Genomic DNA, 25,000 nt, shown 5'->3' with positions numbered 1-25,000 from the left:
CCCAGCTGACCTCTGGAGTCATCCTAGGCACTAATTTTAATGAAAATACAATTCTGTGGTGATCTAGCATATAGCATTTCTAGCCTGACTTAAATCCAGTATGTTTGATTTGCTGGAAGCTAATTGATCCACTGTATTCATTTACAGTTATTTATGCGTTGTTGCACTCTCATAGTTTCTTGGGAGGGAAGAGTAAGATCTTTTTATTCAGCACCTCAGCGTAGTTGTATGTAGTGTATTCAAAACTGTACCACTGTTGGTTTAGAAAACCAAAAACAAATGACAGAGGAAGCGTAGCTGAGGCAGGTGTTGTACAAAGTTTAAAGCTATGTCTGTCAGATTCTTTCAGTGAAATCAGAACCTTTACGAGTCACTGTGGCCCTGCTCTTGGAGCACATTTCCACGTGGGCCTAATTACAAGACTTTGCTTTTCTGGTGGGAGTAAATCACTGTGTTCTAACGGGTTGAGCCCCTTCACCTCCAACTTCATTTCATTTTTCCTTTTAAAACTCTGGTCTTCTGAGCTGAAAAACCAATCCATTAACCCAATGAGCCAGCAAGGATGTCTGCCTGTTTTTTAAACTTTGAAAAATCGTTTATTTTCAGAAGCCCAACGTTAGTGAAAAACATACCCACCAGCTTAGGCTATGGAGCAGCTCTTAATGCAAGCTTGCAGGTAAAAACTACTGAATTATTCTTTCTTTGCACACACTGTTAATGTTCTTACGTGTGACATATTTAATTTCCTGTTATGCTTTGGCATAGAGTTCCCTGTATTTATGTTTATGTGGACCTGATGGTCATTCTAAGTAGTTGGGTTTGTCATTCAAGTAAGTTGTATTACCTAGCACTGCAAGTACTCGTTCTTATTCATGCTACTTTTGATGTGAAGAAGCAAGAAGGACACCCTGTGGCAAAATCTGGAACACTCCGTTTTGCTGCAAATGTTAGATTGATAGAAGCTTTTGCAAATGCATGTGGATATGCATTAATATTTATCCAAGCTGTCATAAATGATTTCACATCATAGTGTTGGGGAACATGGTGCTCATGGCAAAAACTTTAAAGTTTAATTATAATATATAATTTTTATGCAGAAGAGGCAAATGTCAGGACTTTTTTATTTTGAGTTAAGTTCTGGTCATTTTTTAAAGTACAGCAGCTGCCTGCATTATAAAGGAGCCATACATTGTGTGGAAGGGCATAGGGTTAAGTGTAATTCAAAGTCAAAAAAATGATGTAAAACTAGAAAGTGCTGTGAATATCGGAACATAGTTAATAATGGAAAATAATGAAACCTATGTAAGAGAAATAGTAAACCAGAAACAGAGATGCTGTTATATTCAGAGTTTGAAAATAATTGGAAAATGCACAAAATCCTTCTGACTACAACTACCCCAAATGAGCTGCTTTGTGTGTGTGTATATTCATACGTGTATGAACATTTAGGAGCGATTTGTATATGTATGGACTAATAGTTCTATTTTTACTCTTCATTTTGCTAGGCTGCACTGGCAGAGAGTAGTTTACCATTGCTTAGTAATCCAGGATTGATAAATAACGCATCCAGTGGCTTACTGCAGGCAGTCCATGAAGATCTCAATGGTTCGCTGGATCACATTGACAGTAATGGAAATAGCAGTCCGGGCTGCTCTCCTCAGCCTCACATGTAAGTGCAGTTAGAATCCTTTCAGGAAAAAATGCCTTAGTCTAAGACACGATATTACTCAAAAGTGCTTTGAAACATGGTAAGTGAAACATCTGGAACTACATGTTTGAAACTAAACATTTATGTTAAAACATTTAAATAGATGAGTCTTCATTTACTTTGTAGTAAAATTGGTGTAAGCCTTTCTTTCTTTCTTTTTTTTTTTTTTAACCCTCTTCAACTTGCTTACAAGCATTGAGTGTAACGGGAGACTGATCTCTGTGGTCACTTTCACAGCCTGGTTTGTAATGTATAGTCAGAATGTTCATGTTGGAATTAGTTGTAATTTTAACTGTGAGTCTCTAAACCATTTATGAACTGTACTGGAGATATTGCCCATTTATATAAACCGTAAAATGCAAAGTTTAACTGTTGCCCACAGTTTACATAGAAGCCAGTAAAGTGTAACTTTTTGCCTGTCGTATAAATCAGTGTAATTACATATTCAAGTTTAATTACTGGTGCGTCTGTATTGGCAAGGTTTATATGTTATATTTTATGCAAGACTACGATTCCTATTAATATTTAGCAGCTAACTATATCATTAATTACTCTAAAATCTTTCCCCTACCATCTTTTTAATGGAGCTGAGAGAGTGGAAGTATTAAAAATTGATGTATTGTGGATTTCAGAAATGTGTCTGAAGCTTTAGAAATGCCTGGCCTTAATCAGTGGTGTCAAAAGTGGCAGTTTCTTGTTTACTAAATAGTAAAACATGTATCTTGGAGGTATTGTTTCCCAGGTTATTTATATAATAATTAGCAGTGTGATATGTAAGTAGACTTAGATTTAAGTTTACTATAGGATGGTTTTTAATGTGTATATACAATTATGGTCTCTTTTTTTCTGTTTAAAACAGCTGATCTGATTTGCCTTTTTTCATTCCATTTTCTCTTTCACATTTTAAATGTTCATTTTAATTTCTAGAGTAGGATATTTAGCAGTAACAGTGATTGAGACCACACTCCCTTTTTACTTATGCTCTGGTGTGTGGAGAATCCATTTTGATCTGACCTTTTTTAGGGGAAATATTTTGCCGAGTTTTTCTTCTTTTGTTTGGCGTGTTAATATATCTGTGATCACATAGAAATGTTTATTGTCACGCATTTAATTGTTTTATTGCACATTATTCTACTTGCCTTTGAAAATAATGCACTGTGAACATTCATGTATTTTATCAGGTTCCAAACCATTACTTTTTCAAAATGGAAAAATTTGTCTTTTGGAAGTGTCTTTAGATGTATTAAATAATACAAAAGAAGTAATAAAACTTGAAGTAGAAAGAACATGAATATATGCTCTTGAGAGTAACACTACTCTAAAACAAGTAAAGTGAGCAATCAGACAAAAGTTTTTATATCCCATGCTTTATGCTATCAACCATGCAGTGGGTAGCTGGAGGCCTTTTACTTTTAGCAGTTCTCCTGAGTATGCTAATGCTCTCTTCCTGTATAAAATGCCAAGACAATAAAACTTTAAAGAGCAAACAAGAGTTAGATCATGTGTGTTAAAAACAGCTACTTTACAGAGAAGAATGACACTTGCTATTAAAGTTGTTTTGTAAGTGTTTGGCAGATCTGTTTACATATCCTATGTACTGTCTGCCATTCCGCTGGATAAACTGAGATATCTGTGCATATGATTATGTAGATATGGCTACATTTATAGCTGCGTTTATAGCTAAACTACAGCATATTGTAGCAATTCTTGCTTATAAAAAAGGCAAATAACGTGAGTTAAACCCCAACTCAAGATTCAGCCTTCCTCTCTCATTTCTGTGATACGTCGTTTGTCAAAACTGGCAGTTTCGGGACTTGCCTTGGTGTCTCTTTTGAAACTTAGGACTGTGTGTTGCCCAGTTCTTGATAGATTGAAGCAACAGAATGTAAACACACTGAGATACCACTGGAAAAAGAGGTTACGCTCATTCATCCCTTGCACCAAATTCAGTGCAAGATTACTGGGCTTCTGTGAGACCAAAAGATACAGGCTATGGCTAGGTACCTGCTTGCTTGTGGAATTTTTGCCTTTGCCCTGCCAAGGGAGCCAAGAATATGAAAAAGGGAATGCATGCAATCTGCAAGGGAAAGTCAAGGAAAGGAGGGGCTTGTGCAGGCGCCAGAGGACCAAGGACGAAGAGAGGCCTCTTCCTTGCCTCCATGACCACATTGACCACGGTCCCCTGTTTTTGTTGAAGAGCATTACTTAAGAAAATGAGAAAAGAAGTAGGGAATATGGCAAGCGATGAAGAGGAATTCTAAATTTTACATTACCTACATAGATTACATAATCCCAGGTTGTTTTTTTTTTAAAGAAAAATAGTTAATATAATAGAAAAAAATATATTTTACTGCCACAAGTATCCACTTACTTGTAGTTTCCGGAGAATGTTCACCTGGGAATTCTGGGTGTTTCTCCCCTAGAGAAGTTTTCTTGGGGGGTTCATAATTACTGCACTCACCTATGAAGTAGGTGGCTCTATTGATCTCCGAGTAGATTAAACCTCCGTCTTCTGATTCCCAGGAAAGTGTACTCACCACGACACCATGAATATGCTGAGCAATTACGTTTCCTGCCATCTTGAACCTGGCATGCGACCAGGAGCAGTGGAGCACAGTATTAGGGAAAGGGTCAAGAAGTTGGGTGCAATTTAGAGATCAGAGCATTCAGTTGGGAAGGGGCAGAGTTTGGATTCTAGACAAGCTTCCAGGGAGAGGCATTTGTTTGGTATTAGAGCATTATCAGGAAATGCAAAAAGAGTCCCAGTGACAGCATCAAAGCCAAGCATCTCAGGTAGGTGTTTGGTTGTTTAAATTGTGCTGAATATCATTTTATCAGACAAATGTGTGGTAGTGGAACTTCCTTCTTTTGTAATGTTCATATTAATTTTTTTTAGCATAAATTTATCTTTTTATAAACATAATTAAAATTGTGTGTGTGTGTACAGTAGTATTTCTGTGCTTTGAGCACGAGAACATGATCAGAAAAACTGATTTCTGTTATTGTAATACCTTAGCTATTTAGTATCAGAAAGTGGGAAAAGTATTCCAGTCTTTGGATTTGAACGTGGCACTTCACGTCTGATTTTTGAAAGAGAATAGTAAAAGCAGTTCGAGTCATCAGCTTCTCCATCTGTGGACAGGTATCTGACATAGGTGGGTGAATCAGCTTACTTAGGAAATAGTCTCTGTTCATAGAATAGAGAAAGGTGGTAGGTATATATCTTCAAGTAAATGTATAGCATTTAAATGCTTGTTAAGTGCAGTGAGTCCCAGCTGGTGTATTTAGGGCAGTGGCACTTTAAAAGCTTTACAGTTTTTGCCTTGGGTAATGATATATAATCTGCTCCGTTTCTTACACTTCTTGAACACTTAAAAATACTCCACTAAGTTTTAGGTGATTGCTGTAACCATGGCTTGGTAGTTGGGATATCTCCCATATTAATAATTACATAAAGCATCTGAACTTCTATGTTGTATGCCTCCCAGATTTTGTTCCCAGTCTGAGGAAAGATGATAATTCCGTGATCCGGTATGCAGCATATCATTAGTGGGATCTCAGATCCTAGGTTTACTTTCTGTGTTTTAGCAGTATTAAATCCAAGTTCTGTCTTTGATTGGTCTTCAAATCCAATTCCTGATAGTTTGATGTAGGCACTAAGTGTTCCCGTGACATAAATCTTCACTGAGAAAATATATTACTTATTTTGGGCATATATATTCTGTTCAAAATTCCAGTTTCCTCTAACATCAGTTGTCAATAATCAATCTCAGACAGACGTCTTTTCATTTAAATCAATACTTAAGACTCTGTTTCTTCCTTCATTTTTTGAACATGGACTACTTCTCCAAAATTACCGTGGGCTTTAGCTGATAAGCAACTGGTTTCAAAGTGACAAACACAACAGAAGGTATTTTACATACAAAAATTCATTATTTATGTAGAACTAGGTGCTACTAATCTTGCATAACAATTGTACATGGATTTAGTTAGAAGCTTCACAGTACACACCTTTGGGGTATAAATGCAGACTTCTGAAGTAAAGAAAGAAACCACAAGCATCTGAACAAGTGCAATTAAAGCTGCGTGGTTGTGGGAAACTTTGGAAAAACTATCATCCCTGAGGAAACAACAATAGTGGACAGGACATGGAATGATACTTAGGGACAATAATGACAGTTATGCATTAATGGTAACACAACTTCTTTTTAACTTGCATGTCATAGCCAGTATACTACTGAAGAGTTTTGGAGGGATCGAACTCTTGAAAATACAACAGAGACAGGAAAAATAGTAGCACAAAGTTGATTTCATTATGATCTTGATATTTGTTTAAGAATCTAAATTTATTGGCTCTGAAGGAACTGAAAGGAAGTTCTCACTCTCAGGGATGGAATAGCAGGGATGGAAATTGAGTTCAACTGTTTTTCTGGTGTTTGTATGTGCGTTTGTACTAGATTGATCACACTTAAGTGATTATTGCAACTGGCATGGACCAGGGTGTTTTATCAGCAGAATACTTCGTACATCTCTTGCCCGTGTGTTCATATTTTGGCAAATGCGTCATGCAAAATGCCGTCTTACTTCATGGTATAAAGGTGGGTGGAAAAGGTAAAATTTTAATCTGCAAAGTTGTTCATAGCAGTTGAGGGAACAAAAAGAAATAGGTCATCAGAAAAGGCAAAAAATTGTAGACTGAGAAAATGTTGTGCCACCATAGGAAGCAATGGGGTGGTTATGCCATTCTGTTAAAACTCACTGCAGGTCATTAAATAAGGAATGGGAGGAGTTGGCAAAGCAGATAGGGAAAGCAAATATCCTAATGGTGAGGTTTTGCGGAAGGGGCCTGTGATCATAGTTTTCCCCTCACTCATTCTGTATGAGAGTGTAGACTGAGGACAATGCAACTAATTGCATCTTACGTTCTCAACTGATTTGTGAAAATCATCTAGTTCCTAGCAGCAAATCCAGAATCCTGGAGATAATGGATATCTACTAGTTTCTAGAATTTTAATTGTTGATTGCTTTTTAAAAGCACAGTGAAAACAAAACAAAAAGTATTTTTAAGAGTCACTTCTTAACAAAAGTGAATTCTTATATCCTCATCTCATATATGACTCTTTGTATTCAGCTGTTGTAGCGCTGTACTCTGTGAGACTGGAATTGTTTGAAACCAAATGTCAAGACACATATATCCCATGATCTTTAAAGCTGTTTCTAGAAAAAGTAGTCTTAGGTTGTTGTGAGAAAGAATAACTTGTGAACATGAGTAAGAGTCAATCTGAGATGAATTAGAAAAATGATCGTATCCAGTGTGGTCCTTCGTCTTCAATTCTGCCTGTCAAAAGGTGAGTTCCAACCATCTGTGGTTTCACTCACCTTTTCCTTTGTATTCTGCTGTCGTTCCCAACCCTACTCCTTTACCTTTCCCACTCTTGCCCTGACTGGATCATTTCTTTCTGCAGTTCTATCTGCATAATCATCAAACTTGTTATTTTTTTTTTCAAACTTTTTTATCTTTAAATTTTATTCCCAGAGGCAAATATGATTATTCTGCTCTAAGATCATTTACTTTTGAGGTGCTTCAGTTTGAAAGCATTCCATTGTCAGGTCGTTCCCATATCTGATTATTCTAGTCCCCCACTGTTAAGCTTTCACACCACTTACAGTAGGTTACCTATCATTCCAATTTTAATCCCTTTCATTCCCTTGTTTCTTTAACTTCATAATGTTCCAATCCCCTGTCTTTCCTTCTTTCCTTTTTTTTTTTTTTTTTGTTATCATTGCATTGTCCCATTGCACGATCTCTTTGCATTTACCTTGGAGGCTTGTTCTGTTCTAGGAGGCTGCTATGATCCAAGTCTCTCGTTCATTGTATAAGACTTGACATACTGTATAAGAAAATAAACTCTTGAAACACATCAATTAACAGGGATGTAACAAGCATTATTAAATAGGTGAGGAGCATGTAATTGAGGGGATGAATGTGGCAGCAATTGCAGTATTTCTGGGTATCCTTGTTCATCGAAAATGTTTCACCTAATCACATGATATTTTAATGCCTGTATAATTTAATTTCACACATTTTTATTCATAAATCTAACTTAAGGAAGATAATAGGCAAAGAGACTTTGTGACAATTGATTTTTGTTTTTATGTAAAAAGAGGAGCGGCTAGGAAACATAGAATCTTAAAGGTTACAGCTTTTGTCTGAGCATATTCCCATTGAAAGAAGCTCTATTGTGAGAATACGCAGTGAAATAGTTTTGGCTTTTCCTAGTACTGCAAAGCATCTGAAAGTGACGGGCAAGTCCAGCAATCCAATACTTTATCATGCTATTTTCTTACCATTTATGGGGGTTTTTGCCTTAACTGATTGGATGGATCATGTGAGAGTAAACTCTTGTGAGTTGTGACTGTCTCTCCCTACTTTCGTACAGAGCCACTCACATGGCAGCATTAATGGAAAAATAAGCAATGATGTTTTGATTAATAATATTTTTCAACCATTCCCATTGACATAACTTTTCACTTGAGCATTTTCCTAAATGTTTATATTCTCCTTTTTTTATTTTTCGTTACTTTACTTTTCAGTCCGTTTGTCCTCTGCATTTTGCTTCTGCTCATCAATTTTCTTATCTTTCAACACTGATATTCCAGTCCTTTATCAGTTCCTCTTTAGCTTCTTAAATGTTACTTGTCTTACTTTGGATCAGAAGTTGCTATTTCTCCTTTACATTATTCCAGCCCCAATTGTTGCACTTCTACAGTACGTTCCCAATGCTCTTGACAAAAAGATCACTCCAGAGATACAGCGCCTTCAGCTGAAAAGTGTCAGATCCCCATAGCATGGCTTGTAGAAGTTGGCAGGCTCCTGTGGGGTTTCACGGAATCTTTTTGGAAGCTGTCTTGCTGAAAACTTTGTGGTACTGCTGTTATGAATTCTCAATGTATGGGCAAGGTATTTATGCTTTTCACATAACAGGTCTGTATAAGAAAAGGCAGTATCTTAAATATTGTTACAGATGTTAAAAAATGTGTTTGAAGTTGCACAACTAAATCTCTTTGCAATGTGGTTGTGTAACTCTTAAATTTAGTTCATAGGAGATTACTCTTTGTACAAAAACACAAAAGCTGAGATGATAGTGCCTTTTACAGCGTATTTCTAAAACAGTTACCAATTTTATCCACTTTTGGTGATTGCATTTGGATTTTGAGTAACTAATATTATAAGCCAAAATTTTTGAAAGTGGACTATCTAGATAGTTTTTTGTAAATACACATGTCCCAAATGTGCCTTTACTGTTAAGTATCATGTAAACAGTTAAATAAAAACATATATCCAATTGGTAATGTTTACACCAGTAGTTTAAATTATGATCCATAAATCCAAGCAAAGATTCATTGAACAATATAGGACATGATGCAGAGGCAGTGGTATTATTTGACTATTATTTAGTCTTTAGAATTTGTAGAAAACTCTAGGCACTTTACACATTTTAAAAGACTAAAACTGTCAATGCATTTCTTTTTTTTTTTAAAAGAGTTCATAGAAAGACTTCCATCTCAGTGTGAAACCCCATGTGTAGGTCACATTAAAGTAACCAAATCTCAAGATGACTAAAGACGTGATTATACGTGGTAAAGTCCATATACAAAAGCAGTGTTCACAATCTTCTGGCAAAGTGCAGTTGGGAAAATGTGCTCTTGGCATCTAACAGCGGTCTGTGATTTAGAATAGTGCTGGGAATGCGTATGTGTGGTGCAGACCTTCACGGAGTCTCTGTTAGGGTTATAACTGCAGGTATTCTGTTGGTTTCCTCCAACTAAACAGCAATATTAAATGTATATCTTAAATTAGGCTGAACAAATCCAGTAGTCTTCCTCCTTTACCTAGACTTACCAAGTTAATTTGTTCCACTGTACCCATTAATAGAGGTTTAATGATGTTGCAGAGCCTTTGTGTGATCATGGCCTCTCACTAACCCTTTTCAAAGACTTCCATAAGCTTCTGATTGAGATGGATAAGGGGAAGTGTTTCTTTGATGCGGTTTTATGCTGTGATAGTAGTACCCTGGGTAATTGGGGACTTCCCCCAACTTGATTTTTATTTTTCTTTGTTTCCCCTCCTTTTCTTCATTCCTTGCAAATTTGGCATTATCAGATATCACAGCTGAAAAATGTTCTCTGAGCTTTTACCTCCTCTTGTTCCAAGAACACAGGAAACAAGAGTCGTGTTGTGGGGAGCCATGTCATACAGTTCCTCTCCTAAAGTTATCATAGTCTGTCTCAAATTTGAAAGCCATTGCGGAAATCATTCCACCTGTGGCAGGGGGGTTGGAACTAGATGATCTTTAAGGTATGATTATGAGCCGCATTCCAATTTCCAGACAAAATAAAGTCCAGTTTCATTGGTATACGTTCTAGCTTACATAGTCTTTCTTGCTCCTCCTCTTCGTTTCTCCAATGTGTTCGGGAAAGCACACTGTGAACTTGGAATCTTCCTTTTGGTAAACCAAACAGGTTCTGTCTGATACAGAAGACTGTCCATTCCCATTCTCCTCATCTTTCTAGTAGCCATTCCATGAAACTACTCAGTTCGGATTTATTTTTTTTTCATGTGCAGGTGTTAACAGAGTTTTTTTTGAACCATTCCATACATACTTTTATATAATGTGTTTCTTCTTTCTGCCTGTTCTTATGGGGAAGTAAACATATTTTAGCTAAATTCAGCTAAACTGTTGTGGTTTATTTTTGTAGTATGGTATTAAAGGACTGGGGGCCCTGGTGTAATAAGTGCTGCACAAAAGCAAAAGAAAAAGGATCTTTAAATTCCTGCGCCAAACTCTTGCAATCTTTAGCTAGTAATTGAATTGTTTAATTTTTGAAAAGCATCTTCAGATGTAGTTTGAATGGAAGCTGTACGTTACTTACACTGCTGTCCCCATGTAGAATAGCATCAGGCTTTGTTTAGAGAAGTGTTTGACACAATGGCAGTTGGCATTATACTACACTATAGGTACGTTAAACCAAAAGATAAACCATGACCAGTAGCAGTGAAATACCTTGAGGTGAGCACCCATCGAGTAGTGTTCTGTTACTGTGCATGTTCTTTTATTCATAAAAGAAATGATTATGCTTTCGTATCAATCTGGGGTTACTGGAATTATAATTAAAAACATACTTTTTTATTTTGTAGCTAGACATTTACAGATGTAGTAATGTATTGGACTGTATATAATTCAGCTGGACTATACTGCTCTGTGAAGTAGATGTCTGTGTTAAGCATAAGCCCAAGTATGGTGTTAAGAAGCAGGATATCTCAGGTGATATCTCAGGGATCTCCTAATCAATTCAGTCTGCAGGCAGACTATATTTGAGTTTTCTTGCAGAGGCCATACAGACAAAAGATATTCTTCAGACATGTTGCCTTTACATCCAAATCTAAAATCTGTATCAGCCTAAAAATGGAAGGCATGATTAATATTCCCATGTCAGTAACAATTTGGTGAAATGTTTGAATAAGTTTGAAGTGTTACATGTGAAAACAATCATTGGTGTAAATATGTGGTGCCCGGCAACAGGACAAGAGGTAATGGGCACAAACTTGAGCATAGGAAGTTCCACCTAAACATGAGGAGGAACTTCTTTCCTTTGAGGGTGGCAGAGCCCTGGCACAGGCTGCCCAGAGAGGTGGTGGAGTCTCCGTCTCTGGAGACACTCAAAACCCGCCTGGACGCGTTCCTGTGCAACCTGCTTTAGGTGACCCTGCTCTGGCAGGGGGTTGGACTAGATGATCTCCAGAGGTCCCTTCCAACCCCTACCATTCTGTGATTCTGTATTACTTAACCTCATGAGGTGGTGATGACTGGATACGCAATCATTCTTAAGACTCTAGAAATTGTAGCAGGTCACCAACTGAATGTGTGCTGACAAAGGTATGTGGTTGTGAAAGCATCCTTAACAGGAATTTTGTAGGTAAAAAAAGCTCTATCCTCCACCCAGTTCTTCTGACTGGCCTTCTCTGAAGGCTGAGGAAGGACTAAAAATACTAGGTTTGTTGAGAAGAGAGAAACTGAGTGGGGAATTGAACTTCAGAACACTATGCAGAGAAGATGGGCATGAACTTGTCCTGCCCATTGGGAATGGGACAAGAAATAATTGATTAGTATTTCAGCAAGAAGAGCTGGATAGACACCAGAAAAAATAAAACTTTTCTGACTGTAGGATACTTAAGTGTTAATATGTGTACCAGCTCAGAGAGAATGTGGAGCTGCTGATGCTGCAGGCTTCTAAGAGCAAATCAGAAATGGTCAGAAATGGTCTAGGTATAAATGATCCTACTTTGGGGTAGGGGAAGTGGGAAGAGACCGTATGATCTCTTGAGGTGCCTTCCAACCCTATTTTCTTCAACTCTTATGATAAATCTGGAAAAGAAAGTTTTTTTTCATGTATGCGCTGTCTTACTGTAGGCTAGCTGAGATTGTCCAAGTCCGTTTACTTTGTTATCTGGAACAGCTGTCATAGCTAAATATCTTTAAGCACTGTTATTTTTAAAATTGAATGAACCTTGGCCTTAGAGGAAAATATATAGTGACCTTAAGTTTCAACCAATGTGAGAAATGTCAGCTAGGGCAGTGCAGACAGTCCTACAGAGGTCAGTTTGAACCATTTGTCCCTGCCGAGCGTGTCGTGCAGTTCTACTTGTTAAATGCTACCATCAACTATTCAGCAAAAAACATATGGAGGGCTGGCCGTTCTCCAGACTTGTTGTAGTAGGCAAAGCTAGTCATTACTTCAAGTCCTAGCTCTGAAACAATGGAAAAATAAAAATAAAGATCAATTCTCCAAGAAACTTAGCATATGAAAAGGAAATATTTTGGTAGCATCCTTCTGAAAATTTTGAAACATACCCATCAAGCCTACCTATCAGTCAACATTTTCAGTGAAGACTGTTCTGGAAGAAGAAATGTGCCATGCCCAGGTGTAAGTGTAATGCTGTTTAATCCCTTGTTGCTGCATTAGAACAAAATGGTTAGTTGCCACTGTGGGAAAAACGCCGATGATTTGCTTATAAAATCACACAAAAGTGTTAGTATATTATTTTCAGCCTTTCTGTCCCATTCTGTCTATCTGATCTATACGTTTTCCAAGATAGCAGAGTTTTATTGATGTAAAAGTTTTCAACAGAAATAGAAAAACAGTTTTATATGGCCTGTATTTATATTAAGATGTATAAAACCCACACATTGTGCAGTCAGATTCTCCCTCAGCTTTTCCTGGGTCATTGAGTAGCTTTCCAGATTTTGCATAGAGAACATTTGGCTACTCTAACCCACTGATAACAGTGCGATAATTAGTTGTTGCTGCAAAGTTTCTATGTAACAGGTACAATTTTTAAAACTTCCCAACCATTAGATATCAGAGAGCAAGCCAAATCCATAGCCTCATTTCTTAAACTTTCTTGTTTTCAGGCTTGCTCTTTTTCGATGGTTCTTCAACAATCACAAAAATATTCAGACACTCAAATCTCTAGTACTTTGTCATTTTCCTTTGAATTTTTACCTTAAAAACTGCTGTGTTCTTTCTCCCTAATCCTTTTCTTTGTTTAGCATGTTAACTTCTGACGTTTGAACTAGATGCAGTTGGCGGTTTTAAATACTTTAGAGGCCTGTGCCCTAAGCTAATTCCTAGTCAAGTTTCTACTTTTTTGTGGTTCTATCACAGAGAAAATACGTTTATTTAGACACCAAAGGGAGCAAGCCAATGTCAAGGACGGGAATTTTAGTAAGAGTCACCAGAATCAGAAAAGCTCTTTTAACATCATCTTCTTAATCGGAACTTGATTCCTAAAAATTCTGATCCTGTAAGAAGGACTAATTGTGCACGACTTTTGAGCCTCATTTGATATTTAAAGAAAATATATTGTTAATATGTCAGGTTTCTGTAAAGATCCTTTCTTTACCTACAGTTCAAAGATTTCAAAGTATTATTAACATTCATAGCTGATAATAATGTCAATGCAGATAGGATATCTGTATTTATTATCTTGGCATTTTCTTGCAAAGTTTAAAAAAACCAAACAAAAAAAAAACCAACCCAAAAACATGAACACCTAGTCAATTTAATTATCAGTTTCGTAACCTAAGAAAAAAAATCTCTATCTGTTCATTACCCATTTTTGATCAAAGGTATTTTTATTTTTTTATTAAAGGGAAATGAAATCATCATGTCTGCAATTTATTCTCTAGAAATTTATCTGTACAAAGCTCATTTCTTCGTAGAAAGCTAAAAGGAAGAGGAAGACGTTTGGTTGTTGGCTTTTTTTTTTTTGTAATTTTCAACTCAGACTCATGACTATAAAGCTGCAAGTCTTCAAAAACTTGTTTTGCGTGTTTTCCTTTTTCGTTCTGATTTACCACCAATGCCCATTTTTAAACTGTGTTTAGAATAGAAGCTGCAAGTTTTACCTATCCCTAATTTGAAGTAAACCAATTTGCATTTCGATGTGCTTGGGCAGGGCCAAACAGATAGGGCAAGAAGCACCAAACGCTGTCTCCAGACACTTTAGGAAGAAACGCCTTGGTGTATTTTGTAGCTAAGCAGCAGAAAGTCATCCCTGAGTTGGGAAGTGCCTGTGGTACAGAAAGGAAAAAGGAGAGGTTTGCTTGTAATCTCCATGAATTAATGGCTGGCTGGATTCTGTGGTGTGAGGGTCAGTATCTGTTAAAACATTTTCCTGTAGAGTAATGACAGGCAGCATCTCAGAATTATTGAATACTTATATACTTGAATCCTATTAAAAATATTTAACAAATTTAAAAAACCCAGGTCATTAGCTGTATAACCTGCTGAGGATTTTAAAAACTTTTTTTTTAGTAGTAGCTCTGTGCCTTTTTATCATTAGAAGAAATTAGTAGTGGGATAACTGTAGTGATAAAATGGTCATAAATATGCCATATTAAATTGGGTGAGCCTTAAGTATGGGTAAGGTGAAGTGTGAACATTTGCTTTTTTCCTGTATTTTCCTTATTTCTGTTTTTCTAGTATATCACTTTTACTCCTATCTCCAAGCAGCTATTCCTCTTGTGTTGACTTCAGTGGCAGCTAAATTAAATAAATTCGAAGTACTCCTAGCGTTTTTAATGTTTCCTCCTACAGAGATGTTTACCATGCCATAGGTCATTTCTGTTGTTCTGTTCTGGATTTCTGTTATATTGTTTTTGTGATGAGTGAGTAATAGCTAAAAGGTAGCCAAGTTGTCCTGGTTTGGGGTGAAGCAGTATGTTGAACATACTAGTTGAAGTGAGGTCCTACTATAAATACATAAACATGTTTTATATTATTGTCACTGTCATTATTCTCTCCTATTTAGTCTAACATGCTGGCTTTTGACTTCTTAAGCAGAGGCACCATTGAAGGATTTGTAATAACATATATTTCCCAAGTGGTTGCAGTAGATAGATGTATGTGGGTAGTTTATTTTCTTTCTTTTATTTGTCAACAGTAAATTGATCTGCCATGGTTTGTCAGCTTTGTTATTTTTTTCATAGTTAACTTTACATATGACTAATCTAAATATATTGTGTTGTTACTTCTGTTTATATCTTCCTCTGGGGTGTTGATAATTATTTTCAAAATAGAAATGAAATGTAGGATCTTAGAGAATTCTCACTGTTAACCAGCCTCCATGTTGTGAAATAAACTTTTGGTTTTCCTTCATCTAACTAGTTTTATTACTGGCAAATCTTTACCTCTAATTTAAGTACGAGTTAGGTTTTTGAAGTTTCTCACAGGAATTTGCAAATTGAAATACATCCATCAGATCTCCTTGTTTACTGTTCTATTACTCTTAGAAGCCTTGTTGGGCAGGTAAAATTAGTGGTCTTATATGTACTTGTTATTCCACCTCATTTGTCTAGTATAAAAATACATGATTTACTATGTGTATCACCTTTGGTTATTCCCCCTTCTCCCCAAACATTCTGTCAGATGCGTTGCATATTTCACTTACATCTTCTGCTGTGAATAAACTTCACAAGTGAAATCTTGGCCCTAATGAAGTCAAGAGGAATTTTGCCATTGACTTAAATGAGATCTGGATTTCATCCCAGGAAACCATTTGTCTTCATGTCTTTGGCTTTCCCTCATTTCTTATTCTGCCTTCAGTCACTCCTAATCACTCCTAATCTCCATCTGATATTTCTTGTGACTGCTTACAGCCCTATTTCTCAATTTTAGTTCATTAAAATATTTTTTTGCCAAATAAGCGGAGTTCTCCCAGATCTGAAATCTTCTTATTAGATCTTTGAAAATTTTTCCAGTCTTAGTAGTCTAAATTGTTAGCAAAATTGCAAATGTTGAAATCTGGAACTTTTTTATCCCTGCAAATAGAAGCAAGAAAATATTTTTTCAGTTGTGGCAGGACTAATTGGCAATGTCCTGATAACCAATACGTTTCTAAGTGATTTTTAAAAAAGGTTTGGGTTGTTTTTTTCTTCTGTTAATAAAAGTGTAATGTCTTAATATTTTCTGCTATCTATATTCCCGTAAATCCAAAAGATACAGATAAAATCACCACTTCTTTAGGGATTTATAGTACTAAACTGCCTTCATAATCCTTTGTACCTCCTTTTCAGACACCCTATATGGCTTGTGGCATATTCTTTTCTTTCAAATAGCACCATGTGTTCACTTAGTTTCAATTTTCAACAGTTAGTATCTTCCTGCTGTCCCTCTGCTCTCTGATACTATATTTACATACAGACTCAGAGTAGCTTTTCTCTGCCATGTTCATGCTAGATCTTCACATCCACTGAATAATTTTTCTTGTCTTTTACTCTGGTCTTCCATTTGCAACACCTGGGTATTCTCTGATTTCTCCTGGGACGTAAGAATATGCTGGGAACTGTGCTCTTCAACATCTTTATTGATGTCCTGGAGGATGGACCTCTTTCTCATCAGGTCTGTAGGTGACATCAAATTAGGGGGAATAGTTGATATGCATAAGGATAGGATAGCCTTTCGGAGGACTTGCATGGGCAGAAGGACTGGCCATGCCCTGCACTGAGAAAGGAAAATCCCCTTGCAATGATGCACACTAGGATGGCCTGGCTGGGGAGCTGCTTTGCTGAGAAGGCCCTGGGGGTATTGCAGAGAGCAAGCTGAGCATGAGCCAGCAGGGTCTCCTGGCAGCTGAGAAGGCCATCAGTGTCTAAGAGGTTGAGGGAAATTATTATTCCCCCACTCCCTTCTCAGTGCTTGTTAGACCACACCTGGAATAGTGTGTCCAGGTTTGGCACCTCAAATATAAAAAATGCAGCAGTAAAGTGGAGCGAGTTCAGTGAAAGGCCACCAAGATGGTTAGAAGCAGAAGCAATTGCCCCAAGGAGAGGCTGAGGGAGCTAAGCTTGATCAGCCTGGAGAAGAGGCGGCTTTGAGGGGACCTAACTGTCAGTACCTATAGGGAAATTAGCAAGAAGACGGAGCCAGGCTGAGAGACAGTGGTCATAAATTAAAATGAAAGATTCACACTCGGTATAAAGAGAACTCTTTCCTCATGAGGACAATCAGGCAGTGAGTGAGGCAGTTGCCAAGGAAGTTTTATAGTTTACATCCTTGGAAGTTCTCAAGACCCAACTAGGTGGAACTCTGAGCAACCTGGTCTGACCTTGTAGCTGTGCCTTCTTTGGGCCAGAGGTTGACCTAGACACCTCCTGAGACCCCTTTGACCTGAATTATCCTGTGATCCTACAGTATGTTTCCATAAAGACAAAACAATGAGAGAGAGGGTGAGCAGAAGCAACCAAGCTCAAGGAGAAAGATGCTCTGTATTTTGTTTTATAAATACCACGAAGTCATATCAGGTGCTCACCGAAGGGATGGATCTTATAAATAACAACCGAGTTTACATCTTTTTAAGGTATCACAAAAGAAAAGTTAGGTTTGCAAGACCAGTTTTGTGCAGTTGGTAATGATGGGGTTTGGTTTATTTTTTTTCCAGAGGGTCTCACCTACCTTTTATCTTAAAATAATTGAAGGGAAGGCTTCTTTTACAGTGACTGATAAAATTTTATCAACACCTATTATAAATAGGAAAGCAAGTCTCTAGTCTTGGAAGCTGTAAAAGCAATAATAGACTTACACAAACTCATTCTTACTTGCTGCTACACCTTACTTGATGTGCCAGAGGCACTTTGTGACCATTGATCATTACTTCCATCTTACTCCATCTCTTCTAGCGATGAACTAAAGAAGACAAACTTCAGTGGCCTAATTAATTATTTCAGTGCACTCTTATCTCCTGTCCACAGCAGTGCCTGCCAGGTAGAGCTGCCGCCTCTGCTTTCCATCACTAAGTGAGTGGAACTCCCAACTCCACCACAATAGACTTGAAATCCTTAGTGATGGATAAGATGATAGATATGAAAAGAAGTATATTTTGAAGGTATTTTTTGTGCTTCAGTGTTGCATTTGAGAGAAGAAAAGCTTGCTACTTCTTTTTTTTTTTTCTTCCTAATGCTAATGTGGCTTTTGGAGGGCCCAGGGTGGAAGAGTGTAATTTGAAAGTGGCAGGTTGAGAGAGCACATCCAGAAGGACCCCCATTGAGGAGCAATGCTTCTGTAGGCGTCACATTTCCAGTCTTCTTCCACCAGGATTTTGTAGCTTCACTCCCTTCTTAGTGAAATGAGGTAGTGCACCCTCAGCTGCCTGACAAGGATATGTGACAATAGGACCTTCCTCCCTTTCTTGCTTGAAGCTAGAGATTTGCATATAGGCATTATTTTATCTAGAAATAATAGCACTTCTTCAGCATTTCAGTATATGTGATAAATACATGAGGGAAGCGATTCCTGATGTTCAAGGAAAAATAATAATGGATTCTGTGACAGTTGTAGCATTACTGAATTTGTATTTAATTACTTGTCTAATACGCTTTCTTCCCTTTCTCAATATTTGGATTAGTATCTCCCCAAATGGCTGTACATATTCACATCAATAAACAGTTCACTCCTACTTAAGAAAAATAATAAACTTTTTATAGTAGCGTGAAATCGTAAAGAGACAAAGTAATAGAATTAGATATATTGAAAATACTGTAGGATTTGAGGATTTGTCTCCATTTGCCTACCAAAGCACAAATATAAAAATTCTAGATCTGAAACAGTGGATTGGAAAGGAGAGCTTTTCTTTTTAAACTGCTATAGGGTATCCTACAGACCTAGAGCTGTGCTGGCAAGATGAGCTACAGCTCTTCCTGAGGAAATACTGGTCCAGATCTGCTGGGGGGGCGGCGGGGGAGAAGAAAAAACCACCAAAGAGGTCAGTTACTACATCTGTAATATAGTATTTATCATTTTACCAAATAATATTTGGTGGAAAATATTTTTGAAGAAAAGTCACGGCTTTAGAAATATTGTGTCAGACAGAAAAAGAAGTTGTAAATAATATGTTTTTCAACAGGTTAAACTAGGAAAATATTTTATATAATGTTAGATGTTAACACAGAAGAGTGTTTGGAAAGCAGAGATGCTTCAGATAAAAATAAAGATTAAATATGTTCTTCAAATACTACAATATAGAAATGTACTAAAAGAATTAGTTTGGCCACAGTATTTTTCATGCTGGTGCCTTGTTGGCTTGAACACAAAAATTGTCAGACTACCACACTTTGAAGAATTCTGTAGCTGTGGATCTCTTTAATATCTTCTCCCAAAGTGTACGCAAAACACTTTTTGTAGATGAATCAAAATTGCACTTGTAGTTCAGGATGCCTACAGCATTAAAAAATTGAGGGCAGTGTGGTTAATAAGTAAAAATGTAAATAAAAATTGCAGGTGACTAACGTAAAAAGTTATGCTGGAAATGTGGAGTTCTATAAAAGATACTGTGTAACAACTATAACGTTCTGTTTTGTTCTTTTCATGTACTGAAGCATAGTCAATGTAATGGAAGTAAAGATAATGGAGAAAAGAGTACAGTTGGAAAAACATCTGCAGACTAACCAAGTGGTTTGAAGATGTAATGTTTGTGGGCTTAAAGCCGTCTACAGAATTGTGAGCAAGAATGGGTCAAACTGTACAACACTTTGTTTGTGAGCTACCTAATGAGCATAGTTGCTTGTCAGCTACCTATTTTTTTTTTTTTAACTTCTAAAAAAACTTTTGTTACTTTAACAGAAAAACAAAATCTTAAAGGAAATAGTCAACATAGGTTGTCATACCACATATGGCTTAGAAATTGTTCAGTCCCAAAGATTCCCTTGGGAAAACTTTCTTCAGCCAAGTTCCAGAAAATTCGTCATCTTTATATATTTCTATATGAAGTCACTAGAAAAGCTAGTGAGTCAATAGTATCAAAATTAAAGTCTCATAGAAAATAAGCCTGGGAGGGACTTCAAGACATGATCTAATTTATTGCCCTTTGTGCCATTGAATACCAAAGTAAAAACCTCCCTAGTGTTACTAGGTGCCTAAGTCACCATAGCAACACAAAATACTTTCAGCTGCAACCCAGCAAAAAAAATCACCCTTTCATTATTTTAGACTGATTATTGCAACCCCTATGTGGAATAAAAAGGCACTTAAAAAATGCATTAAAAAATTACACGACTTGCTGTAGACCATACACTTGCTACAAAGCTCACAGTAAGCACATTGACCTAGGCAGCTTTTCTCTCTGAACATCTACCACCTCTTCAATGCAAAGCCAAGAACATAGTCTTTTCCGTGTCAGTCATTACATTGACTTAACTGTCTGAGAGACTGCATCTGTCTGGATCACGATGTCCCACAGCACTTTCCCTTAAATGATTTTAGCAGAACATTAAAGATTTTGGGTGGATATGGGCAACAATGTTCAGAGAACCCGGATCTAAACTGTGGAATTTGTTCCACTGGGGATCCTGGAGGGATTGTGGCACTTCCTGGCGGCTTTCAGAATTAAATACCAAACCCCTTGCTTTTCTTTTTTTTTTTTTCTTTTTTTCCTTTTTCTTTTTTACATATACAAATGCGAAATGAGTTAATCCTTTTATTTTTTTTCCCTTCCATAGAATTGGATGAAAGAAATACAGGGAAACTTAAATTGTTAAATCTCCATTTTGGAGGAAGGGAAGGGTCCCTGTAGTAACTCAGTGCTGATGTTTATAAAAGATGTTGTCTGACTTCACATTTTTTCCAAAGAAAAGCTGTAGTTTCTCTTCAAATCCTGAAATGAGCACTATTTCTACTAACCAAATCCAGCCCTTGTTTATTGTAATTATTTATATTTTGTTGTCTTGTGTTCTCACTGCTGTTTTGCTGAATTCGGTATCCCCTTATATTAAAGCTGATGTGACGTTAAACCTCTGTAGAAAACACGCTATCCATAATTGAGAATATTGTATCAAGTATCTTTTCTCCTTGTTGACACCGGCTCAACTCAGTTTAATTAAGAAATCATGTACTTGGTTATAGGATCTGGTTGTTTTCTTGTCAGCAACAGCACACGTTCTAGTGTTTAAAAGTTGAATGTAACACTTGTTTTGTTGCTGTTGCCTAGATTTTGGCAGGATTTTAGTAGCTGTTATGCTAAACAAGTTTTCCCAAGGCAGGACCAGGCTAATCTTGTGCGAAACTCAAAAGACAAGTTCACCTTGTATCAGACAAGTTATTGTAGGCTTTGGGAATTTGGCTTCATCTCTAAATATTTGGAAGTTACTTTATACATTCTTTCCTAGTATATATTTATCTCCCAGCTGCCTGGCCTGTTATCTTTCTTTTTCCTTTGAAGCCTCAAAGCTCTTCTCTAGCAGCCTACAGACAGTCTTCATGAGGCCTCTGTAAGTGTCCAGCAACTGTTACCTGTCACCTGGCACCTGGCAGTTGTTCCAGTTAAGTGTTATAAAGGATGATGTCTTTAAGGATATAGTACACATCTGAGGACATGAGAACGTGAAGTTGTAGTTTGCCAGTTGCAGGAGTTAGGGAAAAATCTCCGCATAAAGCTGTAAAGCGTGAGGAAGAGCGAATGTTTGAGGCAGCTGCGGAGACAGAGGAACTTCATGTTCTGTGATCTGTAAGCAAGGAAGAAGTAATGTGTTGAGATGAGCAGGCATCTCTGCAAGTTATTAGAATCCTTCTTTTATATTAGAAAAGTCTCTCACAGAGAGTTTCATTTTGAAAGCGCTGCGGTACATGGAAAATTTTCTTTTACAATTGTAGATCCACCAATTGTAAAGAAGGTGATCCATGCAAATGAGTACGTTTGTTTATAATTTTACCAGAAATTCTTTGAAATAATTTAGCATTGCCGAATTTAATTTTTGCTGCTGCTGCAGGCATCTCCTCACCTCCTGTTTGTTACACTGCATTGTTAGTTCTGAGCTCAGTTAGAGGGGTAGTTTGCCAGCCCTTGTTCAATAAGAGACAGCCGTTTTGATGAGGACATGATGTAGTAATAATTCTTGCTAAGAGATGACTTCATCACCCCTTTATTCTACCAAAGAGTTAGCAGTGACTGAAGTCACTTCTCACAGATGTGTGTCTGACCTCTTTGTAGAGGCCCCCGAGGATGGGGACTCCAAGGCTCCCCAGCCAACCTGATAACTGTATCAGGCTTCACTGTCTGAACTAATTTTTAACTCCAGCATCTGACCTGTTGCTCCTTCTATAACCTAAAACATCCTCCTTTCAGCCTTTCTTCATATAATAGTTTTTTTCTAAACCTCTACCTGGATTTTCTCAAGTTGCCACATATTTGAAATTCCATCATCTTCACCAATGGGCTTGCATTACCTCCCACTTTGTTGGTATCTGTAATAACCATGCTCTCTATTCTATCTTCTGTGTCGTTAATAAAAAATACTGACTAGTTCTGAACCCAGGATTGGTCCATCAAGGAACCATAGTAATTTTTGTTAAAATACAGATTCCAGTTATGTAGTAGATTAAGTTTTGATCAGAAGTCAGAATTCACTAAGCTATGATCTGTTGTTAGGATTTGAGTAGCGTGGTTATTAATAAGAAGATATGGCATATATAAATATTTCTTCAGAATTTATATTTAAATACTCAGCACTTCACATGGGAATTTGTCCTTAGTGCAGTGCTCCCATGGTATAACAAAATAGTAGTGTAGAATTTTGCAAATAAATACATTAAAATACATATCTATCTATTGAAACACACACACATATACATATTTTCGTATGTTACATACAAATACCAATCTCAATATTTTGCTTTCTATGTACAGTAAATATCTAGGGGTATATCATACTATACTGAAAGTCTTCAAGATAAGAATGTATTGAGGAATTTAAAAGATTGGTGTTCAAATATTGGTTTGCTTATGGAAAAGAAAAAAAATGGCCTTTGGTTTTCATGTGTATTTTGTATAGTTGCTTCATCCTCAGAGCATACATAAAATACTATAACTGTAAGATCTTTTACATCTGTAACCAACATGCCTCAACTTTGCCTTACAACCTTAGGTTTTGAAAAACAAACTCTAGAGTTGAGAGAAATACGCATTTCAAGAGCCTATGTGTTATTTCTTGTGCTTACACTTCCAGAAAGAGGTGTTTGTATGGCAGTGTTTTCTATGAGCTGTACTCTTAAGCTGCTGGCAGAAAAGCATATGAAATTTATTTTTGCATGGACAGCTGAGCTGCTTGGTTTTGGTCTTGGTTTACTGTTGAACTGGAAGAAAGTATAGTTGACAAAAATGAAAGTTTTCTATCCTGATTAGTCTTCCAAACTATTAATTCTTTCACAGATTAGTCAACAAAATAATCTTTGAACTGAGCTCCTCAATACTAAAAAATTACAGCACAAGGGGAACTAATATCTTAGTGTGTAGAGCAGTTTTAATAGATATTTCTCGTTATCCTCCCTGTTTGTACAGTGGCTCCACTCCAACTGCAGAAATGTAATAAAAACAACCTGGGCACCACCCTTATAGGAACTGAACTCATTTGGTAAAAAATACAAGTTCTCTAGTCAGAATTTTTTGAGCATGGAAAGGAAAGCATAGCAATGAATCAGAGTGGTTAGAGTTGGAAGGGACCTTAAAAATCATTGTCTTACCCCCCTGCCATGGGCAGGCATATCCTTCATTAGATCAGGTTGCTGAAAGCGCCATCCAACCTGACTTTGAATGGTTCCCATGATGGGGCATCCACAACTTCTCTGAGCAACCTGTTCCAGTGTCTCACCACCCTCATTGTAAAAGATTTCTTTCTTGTGTCCAATCTAAACCTGCTTTCCTCAAGTTTAAAAATACTGCCCTTTCTGCCACTACAGGCCTTGGTAAAAAGTCTCCGTCTTTCTTATAAGCCTCCTTAAAGTATTGAAAGTCTGCAAAAAGGTCTCCCCAGAGCCCTCTCTTCTCCAGGCTGAACAACCCCAACTCTCTCAGCCTTTCTTTGTAGGGGGGGTGTTCCCACCCTCTGACCATTTTTGTGGCCCTTCTCTGTATCCGCCCTAAGATCCATGTCTGTCTTGTACTGGGGACCCCAGACCTGGATGCAGTGCTCCAGGTAGGGTCTCATAAGAGCAGAGTAGAGGGGGAGAATCGCCTCCTTCACCCTTCTGGCCATGCTTCTTTTTATGCAGCCCAGGATACGATTGGCTTTCTGAGTGGCAAGCGCACGTTGCCAGCTCATGTCCAATTTTTCATCCACCAGTACCTCCAAGTCCTCCTCTGCAGGGCTGCTCTGAATCCCTTCATCCCCGAGTCTGTACTGATACTGACAATTGCCCTGACTCAGGTGCAGGACGTCATGCTTGGCCTTCCTGAACTTCAGGAGGTTCATGTGGGCCTACTCCTCAAGCCTTTCAGGGTGCCCCTGTATGGCCTCCCTTCCCTCTGGCAAATCAACCGGACCACTCAGCTTGGTGGTGTCTGCAAACTTGCTGAGGGTGCACTCAATCCCACTGGGTATGTCACTGAAGAAGATATTAAATAGTATTGCTCCCAGTACAGGCCCTTGAGTGACACCACGGATGAAGGAATACGTTAGGTATACCAGTGCACAGAAGCAACACAGGGGACAAAATATTGTGATAATAGTTTTACAGCACCTGGAAGTGATTAATATGGCATTGTATCAAGATTAAAAACATTGGAGACTACCATCAAAAACTTAGTCACAATTCTGAAGAAAATACCTGAAATTTGAAGCTTAAATGGAGTTCAGAAATTCTCTGCAACACTTACAAATGTTTGAAAAAAGATACAAACTAAAAAACCCAACCTTATCAAAGGTCCCTCAAATCTCAAGGCACACAATTATACTTGCGTTACCT

At 37.4% G+C, this 25,000-nt stretch overlaps 1 protein-coding gene across 9 annotated transcripts in view; it reads left to right on the top strand.

Annotated features, from left to right (window-relative positions):
* The window catches only part of FOXP2 (forkhead box P2), a 431,849-nt gene that overhangs the window by 400,800 nt on the left and 6,049 nt on the right, over window positions 1-25,000 (top strand). For all 9 annotated transcript variants that reach the window (XM_074605059.1, XM_074604981.1, XM_074604732.1 and 6 more), the window contains 2 exons: window positions 607-676; window positions 1,506-1,669. In XM_074605059.1, the coding sequence (XP_074461160.1) occupies window positions 607-676; window positions 1,506-1,669 (234 nt within the window). The remainder of the gene's footprint in view (window positions 1-606; window positions 677-1,505; window positions 1,670-25,000) is intronic.

Source organism: Larus michahellis, chromosome 1, assembly GCF_964199755.1.
Source record: "Larus michahellis chromosome 1, bLarMic1.1, whole genome shotgun sequence".
In the NCBI taxonomy this organism is placed as follows: domain Eukaryota; kingdom Metazoa; phylum Chordata; class Aves; order Charadriiformes; family Laridae; genus Larus; species Larus michahellis.
Note: the sequence above shows the minus strand (reverse complement) of the source record. Positions and strands in the feature narration are given on the sequence as shown.